The 27662-nt window shown below is 48.2% G+C and overlaps 1 protein-coding gene across 1 annotated transcript in view; it reads left to right on the top strand.

Moving 5' to 3' along the window:
* The window catches only part of HIP1R (huntingtin interacting protein 1 related), a 121837-nt gene that overhangs the window by 61787 nt on the left and 32388 nt on the right, over positions 1-27662 (top strand). The window contains exons 7-17 of the mRNA XM_060250135.1: positions 120-181; positions 6486-6626; positions 8446-8503; positions 10636-10711; positions 12345-12482; positions 15473-15531; positions 20881-20953; positions 21241-21424; positions 22327-22415; positions 23510-23626; positions 26995-27096. Coding sequence (XP_060106118.1) covers positions 120-181; positions 6486-6626; positions 8446-8503; positions 10636-10711; positions 12345-12482; positions 15473-15531; positions 20881-20953; positions 21241-21424; positions 22327-22415; positions 23510-23626; positions 26995-27096 — 1099 coding nt within the window. The remainder of the gene's footprint in view (positions 1-119; positions 182-6485; positions 6627-8445; positions 8504-10635; positions 10712-12344; positions 12483-15472; positions 15532-20880; positions 20954-21240; positions 21425-22326; positions 22416-23509; positions 23627-26994; positions 27097-27662) is intronic.

The following is a 27662-nucleotide window of genomic DNA, read 5'->3' as shown; positions in this document are numbered from 1 at the left end:
ATTAAATAAGTCACTCTGAGGCATACAGTCAGCCTGAAAACAGAAGCTGACAATGGCATGTTTGCATTAGACGGTCTGACCTTGCTTTATCCACCCAGCAATTTCTCCTCCCCCAACAGTTTCCAGCTCACCGTGGAGATGTTTGACTACATGGATTGTGAACTCAAACTGGCAGAGTCAGGTAAGCGGCCATCTGTCCGCACGGCCTCCCTTGCTTTCCTTCTAGTCTAGTGCATCATATCCTGTTAATCTTCTCTCCAGTTTTTTTTGGGAGAGAGTTGAATCCTCTCTATGGTTGATGGGTGAAAAAAAAACCACCTGGTCTGCTCTAGTGCTTTTAACAATAACTTCATCTGCAGAAATCCGCAGGCCGCACTGTTCAAAGGGCAGGATGTCAGGGCTGGTCCTTTCTTTTGGGTTTAGTGGGTAAGGTGGCCTTCTGTCCCCAAAATCGCATCGCGTGTGCAAAGCTGCTGTTGTCCTGATTGGGATTTAGCAGCCTGTAGAGATGGGATTGCAGCAAGCACTGACTGAGCGTTTTTGCTTGTGGAGGGAGTTAGGGGGGGGAGATGCTGAGCGCTTCTGAACTTTCACGAGACGCCTCCCAAACACAGAAGTCAAATCTTCCAAGCCGCAAAAAAGTTAGAAATGTGGGGGTTTGTCAGTTTGAGAAGACAATAGTGACCGTGATGAACTGATGGTCTGATTCAGAAACGGGCAGCTTCAGGGCTTTTTTTGGTAGCAGGAACTTCTTTGCATATTAGGCTACACCCCCCTGATGTAGCCAATTCTGGAGCTTACAGTAGGCCCTTTATTAAGAGCCCTGTAAACCCTTGTATAAGGAAGGCCGAGCGCAGAAGAATAGATGCTTTTGAGCTGTGGTGCTGGAGAAGAATCTTGAGAGTCTCTTGGACTGCAAGAAGATCCAATCAGTCAGTCCTAAGGGGAAATCAACTCTGACTGTTTTCTGGAAGGTCAGATGCTGAAGCTGCAGCTCAAATCCTTTGGCCACCCAATGAGAAGGGAGCACTCACTGGAGAAGACCCTGATGCTGGGAAAGACAGAAGGCAAAAGAAGAAGGGGACGGCAAAAGATGAGATGGCTGGACAGCGTTACTGATGTAACGAACGCGAATTTGAGCAGACTTTGGACGACGGTGGAAGACAGGAGGGCCTGGCGTGACTTTGTCCATGGAGTGGCAAGGCGTCGGACTCGACTGTGTGACTGAAGAACAACAAAAACTCTTGAAGGATTGGCTACATAAGAGGGATGTGGCCTAATATCCAAAGGAGTTCCTGCTACAAAAAAATCCCTGAGCAGCTTCATGTGTATGTGTGTATTCTCCAACAGGAAACAGTCCCCCCACCCCTACAATACATTGAAGCCGTTGGTGGTCTTTGCTGGCTGAATGCTAGTCTCTGCCCCCTTCCCCCCGCTACATTACATGTACAAAAAAACATGTATTTCCACACATATGGTAGCAATTTAAAACATGCATGGGAAAATCATATTTTAAAACCATTCAAAGCAACCTCACCAAACCAATCATTAAAAGAAAAAAAAAGTTAAATGTGTTAAATATATCATCCCAACTCTCTGACTCTGCACACAAAACATAAAAAAACAATCAGTAAGGCATTAGTTAGGAAGGAAGAGATTGTTGAAGGAATGCTAAACGAAACAAGAAAACCTTCACCCGCTGGCAAAAGGGGACAGGCAAATCTCCCTGGAGAGAGAGTTCTAGAACTCAGGAGCCATGGAGTAGGCCCTGTCCCAGGTTACCACCTGCAAGTTCCTAACCGAGTAGGTGACCCTTCAGATATGTTGAGGATGGACTTTAGGCATGTTAGTGGCCAAACTTGCTTTATGTAAAAGCCACAGAGAATAAACATCAGATGTTTGAAAGCCACAAGACATGATCGTCAAATGCTTGAGAGCTGGAAGGAAGGAAGGAAGGAAGGAAGGAAGGAAGGAAGGAAGGAAGGAAGGAAGGAAGGAAGGAAGGAAGGAAGGAAGGAAGGAAATAGATGGAGGGAGAGGTGGAAATAAGCAACTTTAACTTTAAATGCATTTTCCAAACTGCTGGCTAACTTGGCTTGGAGAAATGATTTAAAGAGACAGAATGCTTTCTCCAAGATGGCTGAGAGGGCAGTGGGGGCTTCAAGAGCCACCCAATATGTGTGAAAGAGCCACATGTGGCTCCCCAGTTGCAGTTTGGCCACCTCTGGTATCAGGCCTTCAACTAGAGATGCTGGGAATTCCATATGGAACCTTCTGCCTGTCCCTGAGCCGCAGCCCTTCCAGATCTCATAGCCTCCTTTTGCTTGAGGTCTCGGGGAGCTGTTGGTCTGAGACAGCAGTGCAGAGCTACAGAGCCCAGCGGCCTGTGTCAACGTAAAACAGCTTCCCAACATCTTGAATGGGGCTGGCAGTCCTTTCTCTGTGCACCTATTCGATTTGGTCTATCCCCGGCATTCCTTCCAACCGCAGCGAGGTTTATGTACACTTCTAGTTAATGATAAATCTTTTATAATCTCTGTCGACTGCGCTGGCACCAGCTGGGAGGCCGCCTGAGCCAACAGAGCTAGTGACAGCCGGAATTGCCGGCTGGGTCATGGGAAAATAAGTCGCCTGCTGCATTCAGTTTCCTTAATTCCTCAGCCGGCCTGTGCCTCTTGGGATGTTCAAGCAGAAGAACGTAGGGATCGCTTTACTGCCTGAGACCCAGAGCATCTCTCAGTCGGCCACTCCATCTCTATCTGAGAAACTGACCAGCAAAGTGTGACGAAGAGCGCCATCTGCTGGCTGGGGTGGGTGGGGTTTTGTTTGCGCCCTGCCTTTAGTGCATCGGAGATGGACCGTCTCTGAGCATGGAAGTCCTGCTGTTAAGGTTTTGCAATAATCAGGGCTTTTTTTGCATATTAGGCCACACACCCCAGTTGTAGCCAATCCTCCAAGAGCTTACAGGGCTATTAGGACAGGGCCTACTGTAAGCTCCAGGAGGATTGGCTACATCAGGGGATGTGGCCTAATATGCAAAGGAGTTCCTGCTACCAAAAAAGCCCTGGTAATAATCATTCGTAGATTTTTGTAAGGCGCTTGACGACCGCACAAAAGGACTTCCCATCTACATGACTATCCTGTGAGGAAGTTCATCAATACCGCCTAGTTAGTCCACAAAAGATGTTAAATTTGAATTTAAAGCCGCAGTACTGCGGTCCAAACTCTCTGCTCACGACCTGAGTTCAATCCCAGTGGAAGCTGGGTTCAGGGAGCCAGCTCAGGGTTGGCTCAGCCTTCCATCCTTCTGAGGTCGGTCAAATGAGTCCCCAGCTTGCTGGGGGGAAAGTGTAGATGACTGGGGAAGGCAATGGCAAACCACCCCGTAGAAAAAAGTCTGCCATGAAAACGTTGTGATGCGACTCCAGAGTCAGCAACGACTGGTGCTTGAACCTTTACCTTTTTTATGCTAGTTTATGAGAAACAGTATGTACGTGTCAAAGGGCTGTCGGGTCCCAATGACCTATGGCAACCCCAGAGGGTTTTCAAGGCAAGTGATTCTACAGAGGTGGTTTGCTATTGCCTGCCCCTGCAGATCTTTCTTTTTAACTGTTTTAATTATGTATTTATTATATGAATGTATCCCAGTGTTGTGCGCTACCCCGAACCCTGTTTTCTACAGGGCAGGACAGTTTAAAAATCCAATTTAATAAATGAATAAATACCACGGAGAGTTTTCTACTGTTAAGATTTGAGAAGCAATTTTATCTGTTACGATAATATCCAACATTTTTCAAAACCAATGCTGCTTTCTTGGGATTGCTTTCTTTTTCCAGAACCGGGCAATCAATGTTTTTGCAGCTATTAATAGTAACTGCCTCCCCCCTTTTTTAAAAGTGTGCTAGTAACGTTTGAAGCTCTGGCTTGGCCTGAGTTAGCCTGATCCTGTTAGATCTCAAAAGCGTAAACAATCAAACAAACTGCTTGTACAAGGAAATATGAAAAATAAGAATTAATAAGTCCTATGTAATTAAGCCCGGGTCACAAAATGCCACATCAGCCCATCATAAATACGGTAATTGTCACATGCATCACACAACTTACATCGCACCACAATAATCTGGGATGATTCACACATATTGAAGAATTGATCTCAAGAAGAAGAAGAATTGCAGATTTATACCCCGCCCTTCTCCCTGAATCAGAGACTCAGAGCAGCTCACAATCTCCTTTGTCTTCTCCCCCCACAACAGACACCCTGTGAGCTGGGTGGGGCTGAGAGGGTTCTCACAGCAGCTGCCCTTTCAAGGGCAGCTTCTGCGATAGCTTTGGCTAACCCAAGGTCATTCCAGCAGGTACAAGTGGGGGAGTGGGGAATCAAACCCGGTTCTCCCAGATAAGAGTCCGCACACTTAACCACTACACCAAACTGGCTCTCACACCAAATCAAACTGGCTCTCTGTGGGTATCTGGGGCTCTGAGGAGGCTGGTTTTTGAAGTAGAGAAACCAAATCTGCAGCAAAGCATCTGATGCCTCTCCTCAAAACACCCACCAAGTTTCAAAAAGATTGGACCAGGGGGTCCAATTCTAGAAGAAGAAGAAGAAGAAGAAGAAGATGCTGATATTGGATTTATATCCCGCCCTTCACTCCGAAGAGTCTCAGAGCGGCTCACAATCTCCTTTATCTTCCTCCCCCACAATAGACACCCTGTGAGGTGGGTGGGGCTGGAGAGGGCTCTCCCAGCAGCTGCCCTTTCAAGGACAACCTCTGCCAGAGCTATGGCTGACCCAAGGCCATGCTAGCAGGTGCAAGTGGAGGAGTGGAGAATCAAACCCAGTTCTTCCAGATAAGAGTCCGCACACTTAACCACTACACCAAACTGGCTGCCCAGCCCCAAAAGAAGGTGCCCCTATCCTTCATTAGTTCCAATGGAGGGAAGGCATTTCAAAGGTGTGCGGTCCCTTGAAATGTGATGGCCAGAACTCCCTTTGGAGTTCAGTTGTGCTTGTCACAACCTTGCTCCTGGCTCCACCCCCAAAGTCTCCTGGCTCCACCCCAAAGTCACCTGGCTCCACCCCCAATGTCTCCTGGCTCCACCCCCAAAGTCCTCAGATATTTTTTGAATTGGACTTGGCAACCCTACCTCTACGATAGTCCCAGTCCAATTTTATGACACACATGCACAGTCTCTTGCTATCTGAGATGCCTGGCTGTCATCTCATGGTCAGCTTAACCGGCAATCGATATAAAAGCCAGTTTTGGAGCTCTCGAACCAGGTCAGCCCTGGTTAATCCTGGGATGGGAGATCCCCAGAGAGAAGGGCGGGGTATAAATCTGCAATTCTTCTTCTTCTTTGCTTTTCCACGGAGGGAAGGAGACGGCTCAGGTTGCCAGCTCCAGGTTGGGGGATGACAGAAGACAGAAATAGGATACAGGATGACCTTGACAGTTTGGGAAACTGGGCTAAAACCAATAAAATGAATTTTAACAGGGATAAATGTAAAGTTCTGCATTTAGGTAGGAAAAATCCAATGCATGGTTATAGAATGGGGGAGACTTGTCTTAGCAGTAGTCTGTGCGAAAAGGATCTAGGGGTCTTCGTGGATAATATGCTGAACATGAATCAACAGTGTGATGCGGTGGCTAAAAAGGCAAATGCAATTTTGGGCTGTATCAACAGAAGTATAGTGTCCAGATCACGTGATGTGATGGTATCGCTTTACTCTGCTCTGGTAAGACCTCATCTGGAGTATTGTGTTCAGTTTTGGGCACCACATTTTAAGAAGGATATAGACAAGCTGGAACGGGTCCAGAGGAGGGTGACGAAGATGGTGAGGGGTCTGGAGACCAAGTCCTATGAGGAAAGGTTGAAGTTGTTGGGGATGTTTAGCCCATAGAGGAGGCGGCTGAGAGGTGATATGATCCCCATCTTCAAGTACTTGAAGGGCTGTCATATAGAGGATGGAATTGTTTTCTGTGGCCCCAGAAGATAGGACCAGAACCAGTGGGTTGAAATTAAATCAAAAGAGTTTCTGGCTCAACATTAGGAAGAACTTCCTGACCGTTAGAGCGGTTCCTCAGTGGAACAGGCTTTCTCGGGAGGTGATGGGCTCTCCTTCCTTGGAGGTTTTTAAACAGAGGCTAGACGGCCATCTGACAGCAATGAAGATCCTGTGAATTTAGGGGGAGGTGTTTGTGAGTTTCCTGCATTCTGCAGGGGGTTGGACTAGATGACTCTGGGGGGTTCCTTCCAATTCAGGAGGTGGCGGGCTCTCCTTCCTTGGAGGTTTTCCAACAGAGGCTAGATGGCCATCTGACAGCAATGAGGATCCTGTGAATTTAGGGGGAGGTGTTTGTGAGTTTCTTGCATCGTGCAGGGGGTTGGACTAGATGACCCTGGAGGTCCCTTCCGACTCTAGGATTCTATGATTCTATTGGTCTGCCCTGCCCCGAACCCACCTTTCCCTCCTCTCCTGCTTCCAGTTTTCAGGCAGCTCAACACGGCCATGGCTGTGTCCCAGATGTCCGCCGTCCAGTGCCGCCTGGCCCCCCTCATCCAGGTGATTCAAGACTGCAGCCACCTCTACCATTACGCCGTCAAGCTGATGTTCAAGCTCCATTCGTGTGAGTAGCTCTGGAAGGGGCAGGGGAGGAGGGCTGCTTGGGGAAAGCCGGGCTAAGTGCTGAGCCGCTTTGTAAACCAGGGTACCCTGGTGTGGTACCTGTGGGCAACGTTCCCTCTGAGCTGCAGAGCCTTGTGAGCAAAAATTCTACTTTGTGAGCTACTGGCATTCAAGTGGGGAGCTCCTGCATATTATTAGTGTGCTCTGGGGTCATCCTTCCTGAGCGAAGACAAACATGTGTGAGCTGGAGACTAAAAATCTGTGTGTTCGCTCATGCTAACTCAGCTTAGAGGGAACACTGCCTGTGGGTGCCATATTGCCTACCAGTACAGAGCCCCGTGGCACAGAGTGGTAAAGCTGCAGTACTGCAGTCAGAGCCCTCTGCTCACAACCTGAGTTCAATCCCAGTGGAAGCTGGTTCAGGTAGCTCAACCTTCCATCCTTCCGAGGTCGGTCAAATGAGTCCCCAGCTTGCTGGGGGGAAAGTGTAGAGGACTGGGGAAGGCAAGGGCAAACCACCCCGTAAAAAGTCTGCTGTGAAAACGTTGTGAAAGCAACGTCACTTCAGAGCCGGAAACGACTGGTGCTTGCACAGGGGACTACCTTTTTTTTCTTTTTACTTCCCTTGGCACCCGCCAGGCTTTCCAGGCTTTTTTTGTAGCAGGAACGCCTTTGTATCTTCGGCCACACACCCTTGATGTAGCCAATCCTCCAAGAGCTTACAGGGCTCTTAGTACAGGGCCTACTGTAAGCTCCAGGAGGATTGGCTACATCAGGAGGGTGTGGCCTAAGATACAAAGGAGTTCCTGCTACAGAAAAAACCCTGCAGAAAGTGGATGGGCCCGCAGTTATTGACCACCCTCATTCAAATAGAAGAGATCCCATGAATTTAGGGGGCGGTATTTGTGAATTTCCTGCATTGTGAAGGGGGTTGAACTAGGTGACCCTGGAGGTCCCTTCCAACTCTATGATTCTGTGGTTTTCCACTGGAGGAACAGGAGGACTAGGAAGCTCCTGGGCTTTCCTTCGTCAGCGTGCAGTTCCTTTCCTCTTCAGGCTTCCCTTTTCCCCAGAAGGCGTGAGGTATTCTATTCAGGTCTGCCTCCCGTGGCAACCATTTTGGGGCGTGGTGCTCACCGTCCTCTCTCAGCATTCCAAACGTTCCTACAGGCTCAAAAAGTTTGGGGACCCCTGCTGTAAATAGCGCTGTATCCACATCACTGGAACTGGAAGGATTTTTATTTTTATTTATTTATTTTATTTTGTTCGATTTATATCCCGCCCTACCCCACCAAAGCGGGCTCAGGGCGGCTTACAACACAGAATGCTAACAGTAGATCAATTTAAAATACATTAATAATTTATACAGTAAAATACATAAAAATACATAAAACACACATCAATATACTATGCTACCTCTTCCTTAAGTCGGTTCTTCAGTATTCCAGTATTCAAATATTCTGATGTTCATACGTTTGAATATTCAGGCATCCCGGTATCGGTCAGTTGTATGCCCATCGGAAGAGGGCTGTTTTACAGGCCCTGCGGAACTGTTCAAGATTCTGCAGGGCCCTCACCTCCTCCGGGAGCTGGTTCCACCAACGGGGCTGCAATCGGAAAGGCCCTGTCTCTGGTCGCTTTCAGACGGGCCTCCTTTGGCCCAGGGATTATAAGGAGGAAGGATGACCTTTGTATTGGCTTGCAAATGAACGCAGAGCAGGGGCTTCAGCAGTTTGTGGGGCCAGTAATTCTAGAGGCTGTGTTGGCATGTGGCACGTTAAGGGCTTTGACTTCCTCCTTCTCCTCTCTGGCTGTTCCAGGCCTGCCAGCTGATACGCTGCAAGGACATCGGGACCGGTTCCACGAGCAGTTCCGCAGGTAATGGCTGCAGCCTTTAGGAGACCTGTGTCTGAGTTCTGCCACTTGATTCTAGAGACATTATTGTCTTTTTAAATCAGGGGTGGGGGACCTTTTTTCTGCCAAGGCCATATGGATATTTATAACATCATTCGCGGGCCATAAGAAAAAGTCATTAACTTAAAAAACAGTGCTCCGCCAAGGGAGAATGATTCAGGCCAGCAAAATTAATGGAAACAATTGTTTTTATTTGAAGTCATGTGGGGAGAGCCTAATCTGGCACGCACACACACACACGGCCTGCCACCCTAGGCAAATGCATAGGTCCAGAACTTTTTTGTAGAAAAAGTCCAGCAGGAACTCAGTAGCATATTAGACCCCCCCCCCTAATATTAGCATAATAGGCCACACCATTTGGAATAATCAAGTGCAAACTGAACTGTGACAGTAACTTTTCCAGGCCCTGCAGCAATTCTGGCCAGACAACCAGACCCCAGGGAGGCTGCCGCACAGTACATCTGGGCCCTGTGATCCCTGCATGGCCCTGGGGAGGCTGCTGCACAGCGCGGCTGGGCCCCACGATCCTCGCTGGCCAGCCAGGCCCCAGAGAGGCTGCCACATGGCTCGGTTCAGCCCAGCAATCCCCGAGGGCCACACCAAGAGACCAAGGGACAGAAGTTCCCCATCCCTGTTTTAAATGTTCAGCCTTGTATGTTTGCAAGTGCAGTTGTGGGGCTTGAGGGCTCTGCTGCCACAAGATTTTGCACTGGCCATTTAAAGGGGAACATAGCTGAGGGAGGAGATTTCTCTCAAGGAGTATTAGTCACGTTGGTCCCTCAGTGGCTGTTTTCCGGGATAGCCAAATGGAACCTCCATGTTCTGCGACACTCTACCCTTACCTGCCAGTTGCTGGGGGACAAATGATAGGTTAAAGCTGTGGCTTTCCCTGCTTGTGGCTTTCCTGGAAGCATTTGCCTGGCCAGTGAAGGAGTCAGAGATGGGAAAGGGCCCCCTGAGTCACCAAGGTGCAAAAAGCAAGAAAAGCATTTCACTGGGAACAAGCAGAGCTTGAAGGTACATGATATTCGTTCACGAAACTGTATAAGCCATAGGAAACATATGCAGTATTATCTGTAACAAGGTACTCTTTCTGAACCTATACACAGAGGCTGCGAGGTCTTCCAGAAGGGGTTCTCAGGTGTGCAAAAGTATGTTTAACAGTAAATTTCACCAGACCCCAACAGACTGAAAAGTGCTTGTTATGATATTCTCCTCTGTCCAAAAGTGCTTGGATGAATTCTCCAAGATCTCCTCGGCCCAACAGCTGTTTTGACAAATGAAACGAAGTCTTTCTCATATATAAAAGACAAAACAAACGTAGAGCATCTACAATATCACAGGATTGCATAAATAGGAGAAGAAGACCGCAGATTTATAGCCCACCCTTCTCTCTGAATCAGAGACTCAGAGCGGCTTACAATCTCCTATATCTTCTTCCCCCACAACAGACACCCTGTGAGGTGCGTGGGGCTGAGAGAGCTCTTACAGCAGCTGCCCTTTCAAGGACAACTCCTGCGATAGCTATGGCTAACCCAAAACCATTCCAACAGCTGTAAGTGGAGGAGTGGGGAATCAAACCCGGTTCTCCCAGATAAGAGTCCGCACACTTCACCACTACACCAAACCGGCTACACACTTAACCACTACACCAAAACACAAAATTACAAAAATAAGCAATAACACATACTAATAGCACAACCATAAAATACACAATCGGACTTACAATCCTCCTAATAAAATTGATCCTGGAACAGGATCAGTGAAGGAAGCAGGATGCTGGACTAGATGGACCATTGGTCTGATCCAGTAGGGCTCATTTTCCTGCTCTTTGCTTGCTTGGGAGCGATGGTGGCTCAGTGGTAGAGCATCTGCTTGGTAAGCAGAAGGTCCCAGGTTCAATCCCCGGCATCTCCAACTAAAAGGGTCCAGGCAAATAGGTGTGAAAAACCTCAGCTTGAGACCCTGGAGATCAGCTGCCGGTCTGAGTAGACAATACTGACTTTGATGGATTGAAGGTCTGATTCAGTATAAGGCAGCTTCATATGTTCATATATGCTTATGAACACATCTCCTTGGGTTTTTTTCCCTTCTAGCCTCAGAAACTTTTTCAACAGAGCATCAGATATGCTGTATTTCAAGCGTCTCATCCAGATCCCGCGGCTGCCAGAGGTACCCTCTCTTTTTCTTGTGACTTGTGCTGTGAGTTACTGTGTGCAGGTGTACATTTGCCCTAGAGCTGAAGATTGCAAGACCCAAACTCCAAACCTGTCTGTGGAATGAAAGTTTGGTCCTGGAGCATGGGAAGTGTAAGAACAGCATCCTGGAACATATACCAGGCTCCATCAGGCTCAGTGGCCAAAAGCCTTTGCAAGCGTGCCTATCTTCAGAACTAGAACTCAGGGCTTCTTAAGTCGAAAACAAATGGCTTTTGGTCCCTGGTACTTTATAAAAGACTGTTTATTCAGGGGCTGCTGTAGCAAATAAGATTTCCATACATATGTGATTAAGGAAAGGAAAGGTCTCCTGTGCAAGCGCCAGTCGTTACCGACTCTGGGGTGACATTGCTTTCACAACGTTTTCACGGCAGACTTTTTACGGGGTGGTTTGCCACTTCCTTCCCCAGTCATCTACCCTTCCCCCCCCACAGCAAGCTGGGGACTCATTTTACCAACCTTGGAAGGAGGGAAGGCTGAGTCAACCTCGAGCCGGCTGCCTGAAAACTCAGCTACTGCCGGGGATTGAACTCAGGTTGTAAGCAGAGCTTAGGACTGCAGCTTTAACATTCTGCGCCACGGGGCTAAAGAGCCAATAAATCAGGGGTGGCCGGTAGCTCTCCAGATGTTTTTTGCCTACCACTCCCATCAGCCCCAGCCAGCATGGCCAATGGCTGGGGCTGATGGCTGGGGCTGATGGGAGTTGTAGGCAAAAATAAAATCTGGAGAGCTACCGTTGGCCACCCCTGCCCTAAATGACTCATGTTTGTCTTAGTCCAAGCTGCCTTTTAGCTCAGCCACTGTGGTGCCATGGAACATTCAAAAACATTACCATTGTGAAGCAGAAAGGATCAGTCACGTAATCTTGTACAAGTATTTGGGGGGGGGGGCAGTTGGGTATGACGAGCAGAGAAAAGGGAAATTGAAGTGTGCACTGTCGGGGGGAAAATCCAACCCAAATTTTTGGTGTGCAAGGCACATCCTTTATTTTTTTTGCAGGTGGGAAAGCTGAGGGTGTGGAGGCAGGCCCAGTGATGGGCTGACAAAGTTATGCCAAGTTACAAGCTTTGATTTTACAAAGTTGGGGGGGAAAGAAGCAGATATACTGCAAAATCAAAGTAAAGACAAGTTCAGACAGAGTAGCCTTCCAGTATTTGAGAAGCAGTTTTCAATGCTTCCTCTTAAGAACATCATAAGAACATAAGAGAAGCCATGTTTGATCAGGCCAATGGCCCATCCAGTCCAACACTCTGTGTCACACAGTGGCCAAAATTTTTTTATATATATATATACACACACACACACACACACACACACACACACTGTGGCTAATAGCCACTGATGGACCTCTGCTCCATATTTTTATCTAAACCCCTCTTGAAGGTGGCCATGCTTGTGGCCGCCACCACCTCCTGTGGCAGTGAATTCCACATGTTAATCACCCTTTGGGTGAAGAAGTTCTTCCTTTTATCTTCCTAATTTGTGTGTGGCAGTGCGTCAACCAGTCCGGACAATTACGAAGCGGTATTTTTAGGATTTGTTTGCATGAACTAGGAGTACATTTGCTCCTTTTTGTGTTCCTCTGACAGAACCCCCCCAACTTCCTGCGGGCGTCGGCCCTGGCGGAGCACGTGAAGCCCGTGGTGGTGATTCCCGAGGAAGCCCCTGAGGACGAAGAACCGGAGAACTTGATTGAGATCAGCGCAGCCCCACCTGTGGAGCAGCCGGTACGAGACTGACTTGGGGCCTTCGAACTCCCCTAGTCTAGGCTGGAAGTCTAGCAGTTTCCTTCCCACAAGCTGCGGAACTGTCATTTCCCCCAGAGGCTTCTGTTTAACTAGGGCTGAGCCCTGGGGCTGTCCCGCCGTTGCCCCATAAGAATATCAGAAGAATCCATCTAGTCCAGCCCCCTGCCTCCCACAGCGGCCAGAGCCCTGCCAGATGAGACCAGTGGAAAAGGGAAAGGTCCCCTATGCAAGCGCCAGTCGTTTCCGATTCTGGGGTGACGTTGCTTTCACAACGTTTTCACGGCAGGCTTTTTACAGGGTGGTTTGCCATTGCCTTCCCCAGTCTTTTACACTTTCCCCCCAGCAAGCCGGGGACTCATTTTACCGACCTCGGAAGGATGGAAGGCTGAGTCAACCTGGAGCCGGCTACCTGAAAACCCATTCTACCGCCGGGGATTGAACTCAGGCTGTGAGCAGAGCTTAGGACTGCAGTACTGCAGCTTTAACACTCTGCGCTTTAACATCTTTAACGCTTTAACATCTAGTCCAGCATCCTGTCTCCCACAGTGGCCACAGCCCTGCTGGATGAGACCAGTGAGGGTCCATCTAGTCCAGCCCCGTCTCACCCAGTGGCCAGCCAGTTCCTCTGGACAGCCAACAAAAGGGGAAAAAAGGCCGAGGCCTTCCCCTGATGTTGCCTCCTCCTGGCTCTGTGATTCAGAGGTTGACTGCCTCTGAATGTGGAGGTTTCCCTCAGTCACCATGGCTAGAAGCCACTGATAGATTTATCTTCCATGAATCATTCCCCATTTATGCCTGTGGCCATCCCTGCATCCCCCGGCAGCGAATCCCATATTTTAATCACTCTCTGTGTAGAGTGGTATTCCCTTTTGTCCTTTCCAGTCCTACTCAGTCTTAGGTCCAGTTTGGTATAGTGGTTAAGTGTGTGGACTCTTATCTGGGAGAACCAGGTTTGATTCCCCACTCCTCCACTTGCAGCTGCTGGAATGGCCTTGGGTCAGCCATAGCCCTGGCAGAGGTTGTCCTTGAAAGGGCAGCTGCTTTGAGAGCCCTCTCAGCTCCACCCACCTCACAGGGTGTCTGTTGTGGGGGAGGAAGGTAAAGGAGATTGTGAGCCGCTCTGAGACTCTTCGGAGTGGGGGGCAGGATATAAATCCAATATCTTCATCTACCTCACAGGGTGTCTGTTGCTGGGGAGGAAGGGAAAGGAGATTGTGAGCTGCTCTGAGACTATTCGGAGTGGGGGGCGGGATATAAATCCAATATCTTCATCTACCTCACAGGGTGTCTGTTGTGAGGGAGGAAAGTAAAGGAGATTGTGAGCTACTCTGAGACTCTTCGGAGTGGAGGGCGGGATATAAATCCAATATCTTCCTCTACCTCACAGGGTGTCTGTTGTGGGGGAGGAAGGGAAAGGAGATTGTGAGCTGCTCTGAGACTCTGTCCTTGAAAGGGCAGCTGCTGGGAGAGTCCTCTCAGCCCCACCACCTCACAGGGTGTCTGTTGCGGGGGAAGAAAGGAAAGGAGTCTATAGGCCACTCTGAGACTCTATCCTTGAAAGGGCAGCTGCTGGGAGAGCCCTCTCAGCCCCACCCACCTCACAGGGTGTCTGTTGTGGGGAAGGGAGATAAAGGAGATTCTGTGAGCCGCTCTGAGACTCTGAGATTCAGAGTGGAAGGCGGAATATAAATCCAATATCATCTTCTTCTTTCCGGCCCAGCCTGGACACTGCAGAGGGGTCTGGAGTCATCCGAATCAGTGTTCCCTCTAGGCTGAGTTAGCGTGAGTTAGCTCACAGATTTTTCGCCTCCAGCTCACCCATTTTTGTCTTCGCTCAGGAAAGATGACCCCAGAGCACACTTATTGATGCAGCAGCTCACAACTTGAACGCCAGGAACTCACAGCTTTAATGGCAGCAGCTCACAAAGTAAAATTTTTGCTCACGAGCTTAAAGGGGACATTGATCCAAACGTGGGCCAGTGTGCCTTCTTTCCCCTGCTCTTTTCAGCCAACAGACTTCCTACAAGTTTGCACGTCGCTTGGTCTTGCAAATGCCTGCCTGCGGGTGACCTGTTTTATTTATTAAAAACATTTTGAGCCAGCTGCAAGACTTCCGTTGTGGGAGGGTGGGGGATACATTTTGTAAATGAACCAATGGGAGCCATTGGTGTCAGTCACACAAATAGCTCTGAACCGAAACGGTTGCTGCCCCATCCTCTCGGCAGGATTCCAAGCAGCGTTTCGTGTCGCGAGTTGTCTCCCACCTACGCTTGCAGCCTGCCAAAGTAGCGCAGCCCCAGCAGAAGAGGATCTGTGCAAGTTTAAGGGCTTCTTCCACCTTTAGAGAATTTGGAGCAGCTGTGTAAGAGTTCATTCAGGAGAGGGACGGTGGCTCAGTGGCAGGGCATCTGCTTGGGAAGCAGAAGGTCCCAAGTTCAATCCCCGGCATCTCCAACTAAAAAGGGCTCAGGCAAATAGGCATGAAAAACCTCAGCTTGAGACCCTGGAGAGCCGCTTCCAGTCTGACTAGACAATACTGACTTGGGGAGGGATGGTGGCTCAGTGGTAGAGCATCTGCTTGGAAAGCAGAAGGTCCCAGGTTCAGTCCCTGGCATCTCCAACTAAAAAGGGTCCAGGCAAGTAGGTGTGAAAAACCTCAGCTTGAGACCCTGGAGAGCCACCGCCAGTGTGACTAGACAATACTGACTTGGGCAGGGATGGTGGCACAGTGATAGAGCATCTGCTTGGAAAGCAGAAGGTCCCAGGTTCAATCCCCGGCATCTCCAACTAAAAAGGGTCCAGACGAGTAGGCGTGAAAAACCTCAGCTTGAGACCCTAGAGAGCCGCTGCCAGTCTGAGTGGACAAGACTGACTTTGATGGACTCAGGGTCTCATTCACTATAAGGCAGCTTCGTATGTTCATATGTTCTGCTCTGTGATATATACATTTTTCTCCCATCTTTTTGTAGGTCGTTTGTGATATATTTGAGCAGACTTTTGGCCCTCCGAATGGCATCAGAGATGACAGGTCAGACCTCTTACTTTCTTTTGTACATAATTTTCTTTCTGGTGCCAGAGTAAAGCACATCTGTTTTTATCCAGACGTTTCATTAGGGGCTTTATCTTATCGGCTTTTTAAATAGCCTGCTTTTGTTTTCTGGGCAGTTTTTTTGCTGCCTGTTTTAACGTTGCAGTTTTTTAAATTGCAAGGCTCCTCAGGTAGCAATCTGAAGAGGCAGCAGAGAAATAGCTTAAATCGATCAGTCAAAATGTTATTGATGGACACCAAGCTTTTTAGCCAATGTCTGAATAATAAAGCTTAGCATTTTATATATGAAGCAGTGATATCTTATGTCTGGGGCAGTGATGATCTGTATTCTTGGTGCTTGAGGAGCACCAGTGGGAGGGCTTCTGGAGTTCTGGCCTGCTGGTGGACCTCCTGAGGGCATCTGAGGGTTTTTTGGCCACTGTGTGACACAGAGTGTTAAACTGGATGGGCCATTGGCCTGATCCAGCATGGCTTCTCTTATGTGACACAGAATGTTGGACTGGATGGGCCATTGGCCTGATCCAGCACGGCTTCTCTTATGTTCTTATGTGACACAGAGTGTTGGACTAGATGGGCCATTGGCCTGATCCAACATGGCTTCTCTTATGTTCTTATGTGACACAGAGTGCTGGACTGGATGGGCCATTGGCCTGATCCAACATGGCTTCTCTTATGTTCTTATGTGACTCATAGTGTTGGACTGGATGGGCCATTGGCCTGATCCAACATGGCTTCTCTTGTGTTCTTCTGTGACTCAGAGTGTTGGACTGGATGGGCCATTGGCCTGATCCAACACGGCTTCTCTTATGCGACACAGAGTGTTGGACTGGATGGACCATTGGCCTGATCCAACATGGCTTCTCTTATGTTCTTATGTGACTCAGAGTGTTGGACTGGATGGGCCATTGGCCTGATCCAACATAGCTTCTCTTATGTTCTTATGTGACACAGAGTGTTGGACTGGATGGGCCACTGGCCTGATCCAACATGGTTTCTCTTGTGTTCTTATGTCTGGAGCAGTGATGCTCTGTATTCTTGGTGCTGTGGGAGGGCAACAGTGTGAGAACTTCTAGTGTCCTGGCCCCACTGGTGGACCTCTTAATGGCTGGGTTTTTTGGGCCACTGTGTGGCACAGAGTGTTGGACTGGATGGGCCATTGGCCTGATCCAACATGGCTTCTCTTATGTTCTTTTTTTTGAGGGGGGGTTAACTTTTTATTACATTTAACAACATCAACAACAATATATATATATATATACACACACACACACATACAAAACATAAACTTAGGGATGTAGACTGCGGGATGCATTATATACTTATATCAATACAGTACAAATCCTTTGTTCTAACCTAACCCAAATCATACATTCTGCAGTTAACCCCTTTTTACACTATATTCTTACTATCTTTCCCCCATAACCATCTATTTGTCTATTTGTTAATTTCTTCTCTTAATATCTCCATCAGAGTGTCTGCCTCAGCTCAGTCTAGAACCAACCAAAAATACTTTCTTTCTTCTACACTGTGATCCAAAAGAACATTTGGCATTTCAAATCACCTTACTTTGTTTATAAATTACATAGTATCAATTTAATTCCCTGCAACAACAACAAAAAACCCCCCAGCAAGTTTGGAATACACTTTCATACAATAAGTTCCATTTTCCTTCTATTTGTCTATTTGTTAATTTCTTCTCTTAATATCTCCATCAGAGTATCTACCTCAGCTAAGTCTAGAACTAACGAAAAAAAAACTTTCTTTTTTCTACACTGTGGTCCAAAAAAGAAGAAAAAAAATTGGCATTTCAAATCATCTTATTTTGTTTATGAATTGCATGGTATCAATTTGTTTCTCTGCAACAAAGCAACCAGCAATTTTGGAGTACACTTTCTTCAGTTTTATTGGTGTAATATGCCAACGATATAACTTTAATGATTTGTCTCTCATCGTCTGGCAGACCAATTCCTTCATTTTCCTCCTAATACACCTTATATAAACCTCTCTCAGCAGGAGGTGTTCCTTGAAATAAATAAGGCAAGCTCTATAGCCATATTCTATATCTTTCTCCAATTCCTTTTTCTTCATACCAAGAACTGGTGTCAAGATCTCTACTATCACCTCCTTTATATCATCATACCTATCCTCTGGAATATTCTGCATTCCTGAAATATGCACTACCTGCGCCGTTTCTATTCTCACTAATCTGTCCCCTTCGTATTTTTGAACTTTTTCAATCTCCTCAGACTTTTTATTCACTACTTCCACCTTTCCTTCCACATATTTTTTAGATTGTGTCACGCCATGAATCTCTTCCTTTACCTCCGTCAGTTGCTTTTGCAGGCCATCTAATTTCTTATTTACTCCATCTAATTGTTCTGTCAAATTTGCCTGCACCTGACTCAATGCATTCATGAAATACAATTGCATAGAATTCTGCAATTCCTCTATAACTTCCTGTGAGGACATTACCTCCATCAGTTTTAAAGTTGCCAATAGTGGGACTAACCTATCTGTTTTGTCTTACTTGTATGTCATACTCATTTTTCTATTGTCCAAAGTCTTACTGACACCCCAGTTCCAATTCATATACTACTATTTCGCCTTACTTCACTCAGAATTCATACATCACCTTCCTTTAACACTCTCACATGCCAGTTGGTTTTTATATCCTTAAATTACTATTCTTTACCACCAAACACCCTTCACCCGAACGTTCACATTAACTCATTACATATAGAAAATCATATAGAAAATCAGCAGTAATCAAATTAACAATAGTTAATTATTCAATCCATTCATTATTTGTTAACTGTCTCTTTTGAATCCTTAATGTTTCCCAACTGCTTATCCTTCTGTCTTCCTCTTCTTCTTCTCCCTTTTCTTCCTCTTCTTAATCTCAATCTCTGCTCCTCTCTTCTGCTACCAGTTCAAAAAGCCAGTTCAGTAAATCCATTCCTGTTCTTCCACATCTCTGCCAACGGAATTCCAGCCTCTCCACCTCACCTCCGCCCTTGCATTCCTGGAAACTCTATACTAACATCAAAAGTCTCCCATCTTCAGGTTCAACTCATTTCAAAGGTCCAGTGACTTTCTTTCCACCCTGTAAATTATAACCACCATTGAGCCTTTATTTAGCTCCCTGTCTCTTTAAGAAAATCACCATGCACGAGCATATGGGAAAAGGGAGAGGAAAAGAAGTTCATGAAGGCTCCCCCTAAATCATCAGAAATCTCCTGCTTCTTTCCTCTTTTCCCCCCTTCTTCACCTCCTCTGTCTCAGTGCTCTTCACAAACTTTTACAATCACAGCCAGTCTACGACTGCCAACCTCCGCCGTTGCTGCCAAGGTAGTCCTCCACCACTCCTCCGCTTTCCGCCTTTGTGCATTCGCCAAACCAAGTCTCTTTCCCCCCAGCTTCGGACTCCACTCGAAAGTAGGGGCAAAACAACTCACTTAGTAAGTGCTTTCCTTCGTTTATGTCTCCAGTTTAGGGTCAGATATACTTTTTTCCCCCCTTCTTTACCATTTATTCTGTCCTCCAAATGCCGCTTCGCCTACTCCCCTTCTCCGGTGGTCACAGCTAATTCGCCATTAAGGCGTCTGGTCTATCCGGGCTTGAAGTAGTATGTTGAACGGGCTCTATGCTCAGAAAAACCAGCACAGAGCACCCAGCACTCCTCCGCATGAGTGCCCCTCCAACAGGGGCACCACCAAATTCTTACCAGCTGAAGGACCCCCCCCCCCCCCAAAAGACCAGCACAGACGCTGCAGAGCCGGAGCTCCAACAAACACATCTGTTAGCGCCATGCCATTACCGGAAACCTCTTCTCTTATGTTCTTATGTGACTCAGAGTGTTGGACTGGATGGGCCATTGGCCTGATCCAACATGGCTTCTCTTATGTTCTTATGTGACACAGAGTGTTGGACTGGATGGGCCACTGGCCTGATCCAACATGGCTTCTCTTATGTTCTTATGTGACTCAGAGTGTTGGACTGGATGGGCCATTGGCCTGATCTAAGATGGCTTCTCTTATGTTCTTATGTGACACAGAGTGTTGGACTGGATGGCCATTGGCCTGATCCAACATGGCTTCTCTTATGTTCTTATGTGACTCAGAGTGTTGGACTGGATGGGTCATTGGCCTGATCCAACATGGCTTCTCTTATGTTCTTATGTGACACAGAGTGTTGGACTGGATGGGCCATTGGCCTGATCCAACATGGCTTCTCTTATGTTCTTATGTGACTCAGAGTGTTGGACTGGATGGGACATTGGCCTGATCCAACATGGCTTCTCTTATGTTCTTATGTGACACAGAGTGTTGGACTGGATGGGCCACTGGCCTGATCCAACATGGCTTCTCTTATGTTCTTATGTGACACAGAGTGTTGGACTGGATGGGCCATTGGCCTGATCCAACATGGCTTCTCTTATGTTCTTATGTGACACAGAGTGTTGGACTGGATGGGCCATTGGCCTGATCCAACATGGCTTCTCTTATGTTCTTATGTGACACAGAGTGTTGGACTGGATGGGCCATTGGCCTGATCCAACATGGCTTCTCTTATGTTCTTATGTGACACAGAGTGTTGGACTGGATGGGCCATTGGCCTGATCCAACATGGCTTCTCTTATGTTCTTATGTGACTCAGAGTGTTGGACTGGATGGGCCATTGGCCTGGTCCAACATGGCTTCTCTTATGTTCTTATGTGACACAGAGTGTTGAATTGGATGGGCCATTGGCCTGATCCAACATGGCTTCTCTTATGTTCTTATGTGACACAGAGTGTTGGACTGGATGGGCCATTGGCCTGATCCAACATGGCTTCTCTTATGTTCTTATGTGACACAGAGTGTTGGACTGGATGGGCCATTGGCCTGATCCAACATGGCTTCTCTTATGTTCTTATGTGACACAGAGTGTTGAATTGGATGGGCCATTGGCCTGGTCCAACATGGCTTCTCTTATGTTCTTATGTGACACAGAGTGTTGGACTGGATGGGTCACTGGCCTGATCCAACATGGCTTCTCTGACGTTCTTACAGCACTTTTGAGTGTTCACAGAAAGCACAGTCTTTCATTTCAGTACCCTTACCAACAACCCTCTCGGGTAGGCTAGTGGTAGTGCTGCCCCTGTCTCAATGGTTGGGGCACTGGAGCAGTGAGCGAGGGGCTCACTGCCTAGTGAATTCACAGCAAAGATAAGATCTGCCTTGGTAACTTTGAGCTGATTGTGCTCTTTTCCATCGCAACATGTGCCAGTTTTCTTTGAGCAGTTAAGCCTTGAACCACCTATTTTTTAAAAAATCTTTTACTTTACAGGGATCTCCAAATAGAGAATTTAAAGAAAGAGATTGATCTGCTTCGAGGAGAGCTGGAGAAGATCAAACTTGAGGTAAGACCAGGGAAGAAGGAGGGCAGAAGGTGGTATGGGGTGTGAACTCCAGCTCCCCGAGAATCTCTGTATTCATTGTCTTCAAACCCAAGCTTCTAGTCTTCATTGACTAGGGGAATCTTGGGTGGGCAGGTCAGGTGGGTGGAGCTTGGAGCAGAAGGAGGGGCATGAGCTGCCGCCACTTCTTTCAAAAGTGGGAATAACGGAGGAGGATTCCCCACAATGCTTTGCTCCATTATCGTAGGAAAACGCACCCTCTCCCACTTCTGTGTGTGCCCTTTCAACAGGCTCAGAGGTACATCACGCAGCTGAAGGCTCAGATCAACAGCCTGGAGGCGGAGGTGGAGGAGCAGCGGAAGCAGAAGCAGAAGGCCCTCGTGGACAACGAGCAGCTCCGGGACGAGCTGGAGAGGCTGCAGAAAGCCAAGCTCGACAACGACAAGAGCAGGAGCCTCTGCCTGGAGGCGGAAAGTAGGTGGCGTTCTGGGGCCACGGGAGGGATCCAGCCACTCTTCCTGGGCGTCCGTCCGCAGACTTTGTCTTTTAACAGCAAAAAGAGGCCACGGCGTTCAGTGCAGCAACTGGCAGGGGATTGCGGGGGATGGGTGGGTGGGTTAGGGTTGTCCGGGGCTGTTTATGTAGGAAAGGCCCAGCAGGAACTCATTTGCATATTAGGCCACACCCCCTGATGTCACCTTTGTTTTGCGCGGGGCTGTTTTGCACAGGGGGGTTGTAGGAAAAGCCCAGTAGCAACTTATTTGCATATTAGGCCACACCCTCTGATGCCAAGCCATCCGGAACTGCGTTCCTGCACACACACAAAAAAAAGGCCCGGGGGTTGTCAGAACCAGGTTGGCAAAATACTGAAGATTTGGGAGTGGAGTTTGGAGAGGCCAGGTACTTAAAGGAAGTTCTGATTGTAGAGTCCTTGGAGATTCCTAGAGCTACCTGAAAGTGACAAGGGTAGCTCTAGCAATTGCCAGGAGCTCTGTGGTAAGATTACCATAGAGTTTCTGGTGACTGCTAGAAATATCCTTTCCACTTCTGGGTAGCTCTAGGAATTGTCAGGAGCTTTATGGTGAGAACTTCCTGTTTAGCACCCAAGCTCTTTTTTTCTTTATAGTTTTCTCCCCAGGACGATCACCCTTCCCCTTTGGCCCCAGTTTCTGACAACTGAATGGCTGAACATCGGTGGGCAGGGCTTACAATTGGCATGAGGTGTCCCATCGTAAGTGGGCAAATAGGAATCTTAAACCCAGCGGCTGTTGAGATGTTCTCCTTGAGACTGTGTGTTGCCCAGCCTCTCTCGGGAGCATCGGTTCCACTGCTAGGGAAAAACCGCTAGGGTCTGACCATTGTCTTTCCTGTGCCAGAGAAGGCCAGCGCCACAGAACTCCGCTACACCAAGCTGAAAGAGAAGCACAATGAGCTGATCAACACCCATGCGGAGCTCTTGAGGAAGGTAAGGCCTCTCCTGCCTCTACAGGGGAAGGGGGTTTCCAGGCGGTTCCATTTTGGCCATTCATGTGAGAATCCCTTCCTTGCAGAAGAGGGAACTCCCTGGCCCTGAACGCTTCCCAGAAGCAGTCGGGGGCTCTTCCCAGTAAAAGGCAGTTTCCCTTCCAAGTTTCTGTCAGTGCTGTACGAGCAGCTACTCATCTTCTGGGCTAATTCTGCCATGGAGGGAACAACGTTGCTTTGTGGGAAGATATCTTTTTTATTTTTTGTTTCATTTATTTTGGTATATTTATACTCCCGCCCTTTCCCATAATGCAGGGGTGGCCAATGGTAGCTCTCCAGATGTGTTTTTGCCTACAACTCCCATCAGCCCCAGCCAGCGTGGCCAATGGCTGGGAGTTGTAGGCAAAAACACATCTGGAGAGCTACCGTTGGCCACCCCTGCCATAATGGGCTCCGGGCGGATCGCAGATATAATAAAAACTGTTAAAATCCAACAATAAAATTGCAGTTAAATTTTAAACCGTTAAAATCCGACAATAAACAGTTGAAAAACAAGAACAAGCTAAAATATAACCTAAACATAGGCGGTGTGGGCACATTTTGCAGATTAAGACATAAATATCAGCCCGAATATAATAATCCAGATGGGAAATTATCGTAGGGGTGGACAAATAGATGGTATAAGCGGTAGGATAAGGACAACCGCTTGCCTCAACCAAAAGCCCGGTGGAATGGCTCCGTCTTGCAGGCCTTACAGAATGGTGGTAAATCCGGCAGGGCCCCAAATCTCCATGGGGAGCTGATTCCACCAGGTTGGGGCCAAGGCTGAGAAGACCCTGCCCCTTGTCAAGGCAAGTCAGGCGTCCTTTGGGCCAGCACACGTGATACTTCAGGTTAGAGCGGGTGATGGCATAGCCTCTGATGTGCAAAAGAAATAATAAAAGGAGGGGGGCACGGAAGCATTTTCAAAAGCCAGGGATTTGGATTGGTACCAGGGGGTGAAGATAAGGGCTGGGTATGCTCTTCTTGTTGATGACATGGGCACTGTCCAAGAGGTGTCTGTGACTCCCCCCTCCCCTCCCCCTTAATTCCCAGAATGCAGACACAGCCAAGCAGCTGACGGTCACCCAGCAAAGCCAAGGGGAAGTGGCCCGGGTGAAGGAGCAGCTAGCCTTCCAGATGGAGCAAGTGAGACGGGAGTCGGAAATGAAGGTGCGTCTTCTGCTCTTGGAACTTCTGAAGCCCCCAGGGCCTCCTGGACCACTTCCTGTTCCTCCCAGGCCCAAACTGGCGTATCCTGTCATTGCATCCCCTTCCTGAGTCTGTAGGTAGAGCCTGTTTTGACGGGCCACTCTGGCCCAGAGGAAGGTTGGCTTAAAGCATCCTTGATGCAAATAAGGTGGGGCTCTGTACGGGCCTGATGCTGTGTGGCTAAAGGGTTTGGATCCAGTGGACCCCGTCTTCAAACCCTTCCTTCGCTGCATAGCTCCTTATGCCAGGCTTGTAAGCCAGAAGAGAAGAGTTGTCTTGTTGGATCAGACCCCGCTCAGAGGCATCTTGTGGCAGTGAGTTCCATAGCTTAGCAAACCTGGGAGAGCGGCTGTCCACATCTGACAAGATAGAAGACCTCCATGTTGGTTAAGAAGAGCCCATGTTTTTGTGTGTGTGTGTGTGTTTCGTTAGCGGCCTTTCCCTTTTAAAATGCCCAACAGCCCATAGCTGGAAAAGGAGCTGATCCTTTTGGGAAGGGCTGTGGCTCTGTGGCAGAGCATCTGCTTGGCATGCAGAAGGTCGCAGGTTCAGTCCCTGGCGTCTCCAGTTATAAAAGGACCAGGCAGAAAGTGATGAGAAAGACCTCCTCCTGAGACCCTGGAGAGCCAGGAAGTGGGGTTGTAGCTCCGTGGCAGAGCATCTGCTTGGCATGCAGAAGGTCACAGGTTCAGTCCCTGGCATCTCCAGTTATAAAAGGACCAGGCAGAAAGTGATGAGAAAGACCTCCTCCTGAGACCCTGGAGAGCCAGGAAGTGGGGTTGTAGCTCCGTGGCAGAGCATCTGCTTGGCATGCAGAAGGTCACAGGTTCAGTCCCTGGCGTCTCCAGTTATAAAAGGACCAGGCAGAAAGTGATGAGAAAGACCTCCTCCTGAGACCCTGGAGAGCCAGGAAGTGGGGCTGTAGCTCCGTGGCAGAGCATCTGCTTGGCATGCAGAAGGTCACAGGTTCAGTCCCCGGCGTCTCCAGTTATAAAAGGACCAGGCAGAAAGTGATGAGAAAGACCTCCTCCTGAGACCCTGGAGAGCCAGGAAGTAGGGCTGTAGCTCTGTGACAGAGCATCTGCTTGGCATGCAGAAGGTCACAGGTTCAGTCCCCGGCGTCTCCAGTTATAAAAGGACCAGGCAGGAAGTGATGAGAAAGACCTCCTCCTGAGACCCTGGAGAGCCAGGAAGTGGGGCTGTAGCTCCGTGGCAGAGCATCTGCTTGGCATGCAGAAGGTCACAGGTTCAGTCCCTGGCGTCTCCAGTTATAAAAGGACCAGGCAGAAAGTGATGAGAAAGACCTCCTCCTGAGACCCTGGAGAGCCAGGAAGTGGGGCTGTAGCTCCGTGGCAGAGCATCTGCTTGGCATGCAGAAGGTCACAGGTTCAGTCCCTGGCGTCTCCAGTTATAAAAGGACCAGGCAGAAAGTGATGAGAAAGACCTCCTCCTGAGACCCTGGAGAGCCAGGAAGTGGGGCTGTAGCTCCGTGGCAGAGCATCTGCTTGGCATGCAGAAGGTCACAGGTTCAGTCCCCGGCGTCTCCAATTATAAAAGGACCAGGCAGGAAGTGATGAGAAAGACCTCCTCCTGAGACCCTGGAGAGCCAGGAAGTGGGGTTGTAGCTCCATGGCAGAGCATCTGCTTGGTATGCAGAAGGTCGCAGGTTCAGTCCCCGGCATCTCCATTTATAAAAGGACCAGGCAGGAAGTGATGAGAAAGACCTCCTCCTGAGACCCTGGAGAGCCAGGAAGTGGGGCTGTAGCTCCGTGGCAGAGCATCTGCTTGGCATGCATTTCCAGTATGGATTGGATTGTAGAAGACCTCCCACCTGAGAAAGGGAGCTGCTGCCAGCCTGAGTAGATGATGTTGACCTTGATGGACAAAGGGCAGGGGTGGCCAAACTGTGGCTCGGGAGCCACATGTGGCTCTTAAAGCCCCAAGCATCCCACAGGCCAGCTTGGAAAAGGCATTTGTCTCTTTAAACCACTTCTCCAAGCCAAGTCATCCAGCATCTTGGAGAATGCATTGAAAGTTGCTTTCTTTCCACCTCTCTGCCCTCCCCCATCTTCCTTCCTTCTTTCCTTCCTTGCAGCTCTCAAACATCTGACGTTCATGTCTTGTGGCTCTCAGACATCTGGCATTTATTCTGTGTGGCTCTTACCTTAAGCCAGTTTGGCCACCCTTGACAAAGGGTTGGATTCAGTATAGGGCAGCTTCATGTGTTCGTGTGCCCTTTGCTTGTGTTTCTTTAAGAGTGTCTTTCTTTTTTTTGGGGGGGGGGGGGGCACATAAATTAAGGAAATGACCTGAGTTCGATCCCAGCGAAAGCTGGTTCAGGTAGCCGGCTCGAGGTTGACTCAGCCTTCCGTCCTTCCGAGGTCGGTAAAAGGAGTCGCCAGCTTGCTGGGGGGAAAGTGTAGATGACTGGGGAAGGCAATGGCAAACCACCCGTAAAAAGTCTGCCATGAAAACATTGTGAAAGCAACGTCACCGCAGAGTCGGAAATGACTGGTGCTTGCACAGGGGGCTACCTTGACCTTTTTACATAAATCAAACTTTATTGAAATCAATAAGGGTTACAACAAAAGGGATAGCAAAATAAAGAAGTCATTTCAACGAAAAAAACAAATAACCATATACACCAGAGTATCTTCATTACAGTAATACATAAGAATGAATGAAAAGGTCTGGTTTACTAAAATAAATACAAAGGTGCGTATCAAAACATTAGAAGTTAAGCAAATCTCGATAGTAAGCATTTTTGGAATGACATTATGATTTGTCAGGTACTCCACTGCGCGGGGTGCCAAAGAGCTTGAAATTTCTGTTGCTAAGTTCATAGATTTGGCCTTAAGGCATTATTTGAGATCTTGCCATACACAAAAGATTCCCAGAGTTTATTTTGCCATTGTTGGATTGTAGGAGGTTCTGAATAAACTGGAGAGCCAGTTTGGTGTAGTGGTTAAGTGTGCGGACTCTTATCTGGGAGAACCGGGTTTGATTCCCCACTCCTCCACTTGCACCTGCTGGCATGGCCTTGGGTCAGCCATAGTCCTGGCAGAGGTTGTCCTTGAAAGGGCAGCTGCTGTGAGAGCCCTCTCCAGCCCCACCCACCTCACAGGGTGTCTGTTGTGGGGGAGGAAGGTAAAGGAGATTGTGAGCCGCTCTGAGACTCTTCGGAGTGGAGGGCGGGATATAAATCCAATATCTTCTTCTTCATCTTCTTCTATCTTCTTTGTCTCTCCATTTTGCGGCTACGACTTGTCTAGCAGTAGACAATAAATATGAAATGAAGATAAAGGTTCTTTTGGGGGGTCTCTGTGCAGCTCGAAGACCAGTCCTTGCAGATGGAGCAGGTGAAGCGCGACCTGGAAGCCAAGAAAGAGGAGCTGGCTCACCTCCAGCAGTCTCTCAGCCAGTCCAAACAGGTAGGCACAGAGAGCCTGGCGGAGAAGCCGGTGTCCTGGAACTCCCCCCGGGTCACCTGGGATCCTTGGTGTCTCCAGTTTTTTTTTTAAAGGGAGTAGGTGATGTGGATGGGCTAGCCCGTTTTCCTTGGATCTTGGAAGCCACACAGGGTCGGCCCTGGGTACTACTTGAATAAGTGGGCAGCTGTGTTGGTCCGAAGCAGTAGAACAAAGTAGGAGTAAAGTGGCACCTTTAAGACCATCAAAGTTTTATTCAGAATGTAAGCTTTCGTGCACTCCAAGCACACTTCTTCGGACGAGGGGATCAGGTACAGTGAGCAGAGCTACGTAGAGCTGGTAGGCAGTGGTTTAGAATGCAAAATGGTACAAATTTAAGATCCAATGACAGAATAGTAAAATTAACAAATTGAGCAAACTTTTGATCTGGGGAGCATGAGTATGCGAAAGCAATAAAACAGTAATATGTCAAAATGTGAGAATGTCCGTCAGTCACTCTGTTATATAAGCCTGGGTCAAAATGAGAGGAAACAGAGTGGCTATACAGTAAATAGATCAAAGCAAAACCA

This window comes from Heteronotia binoei, chromosome 11, assembly GCF_032191835.1.
Source record: "Heteronotia binoei isolate CCM8104 ecotype False Entrance Well chromosome 11, APGP_CSIRO_Hbin_v1, whole genome shotgun sequence".
Classification (NCBI taxonomy): domain Eukaryota; kingdom Metazoa; phylum Chordata; class Lepidosauria; order Squamata; family Gekkonidae; genus Heteronotia; species Heteronotia binoei.
The sequence above is the reverse complement of the archived record's forward strand: the minus strand, read 5'-3'. Positions and strand labels throughout refer to the sequence as shown.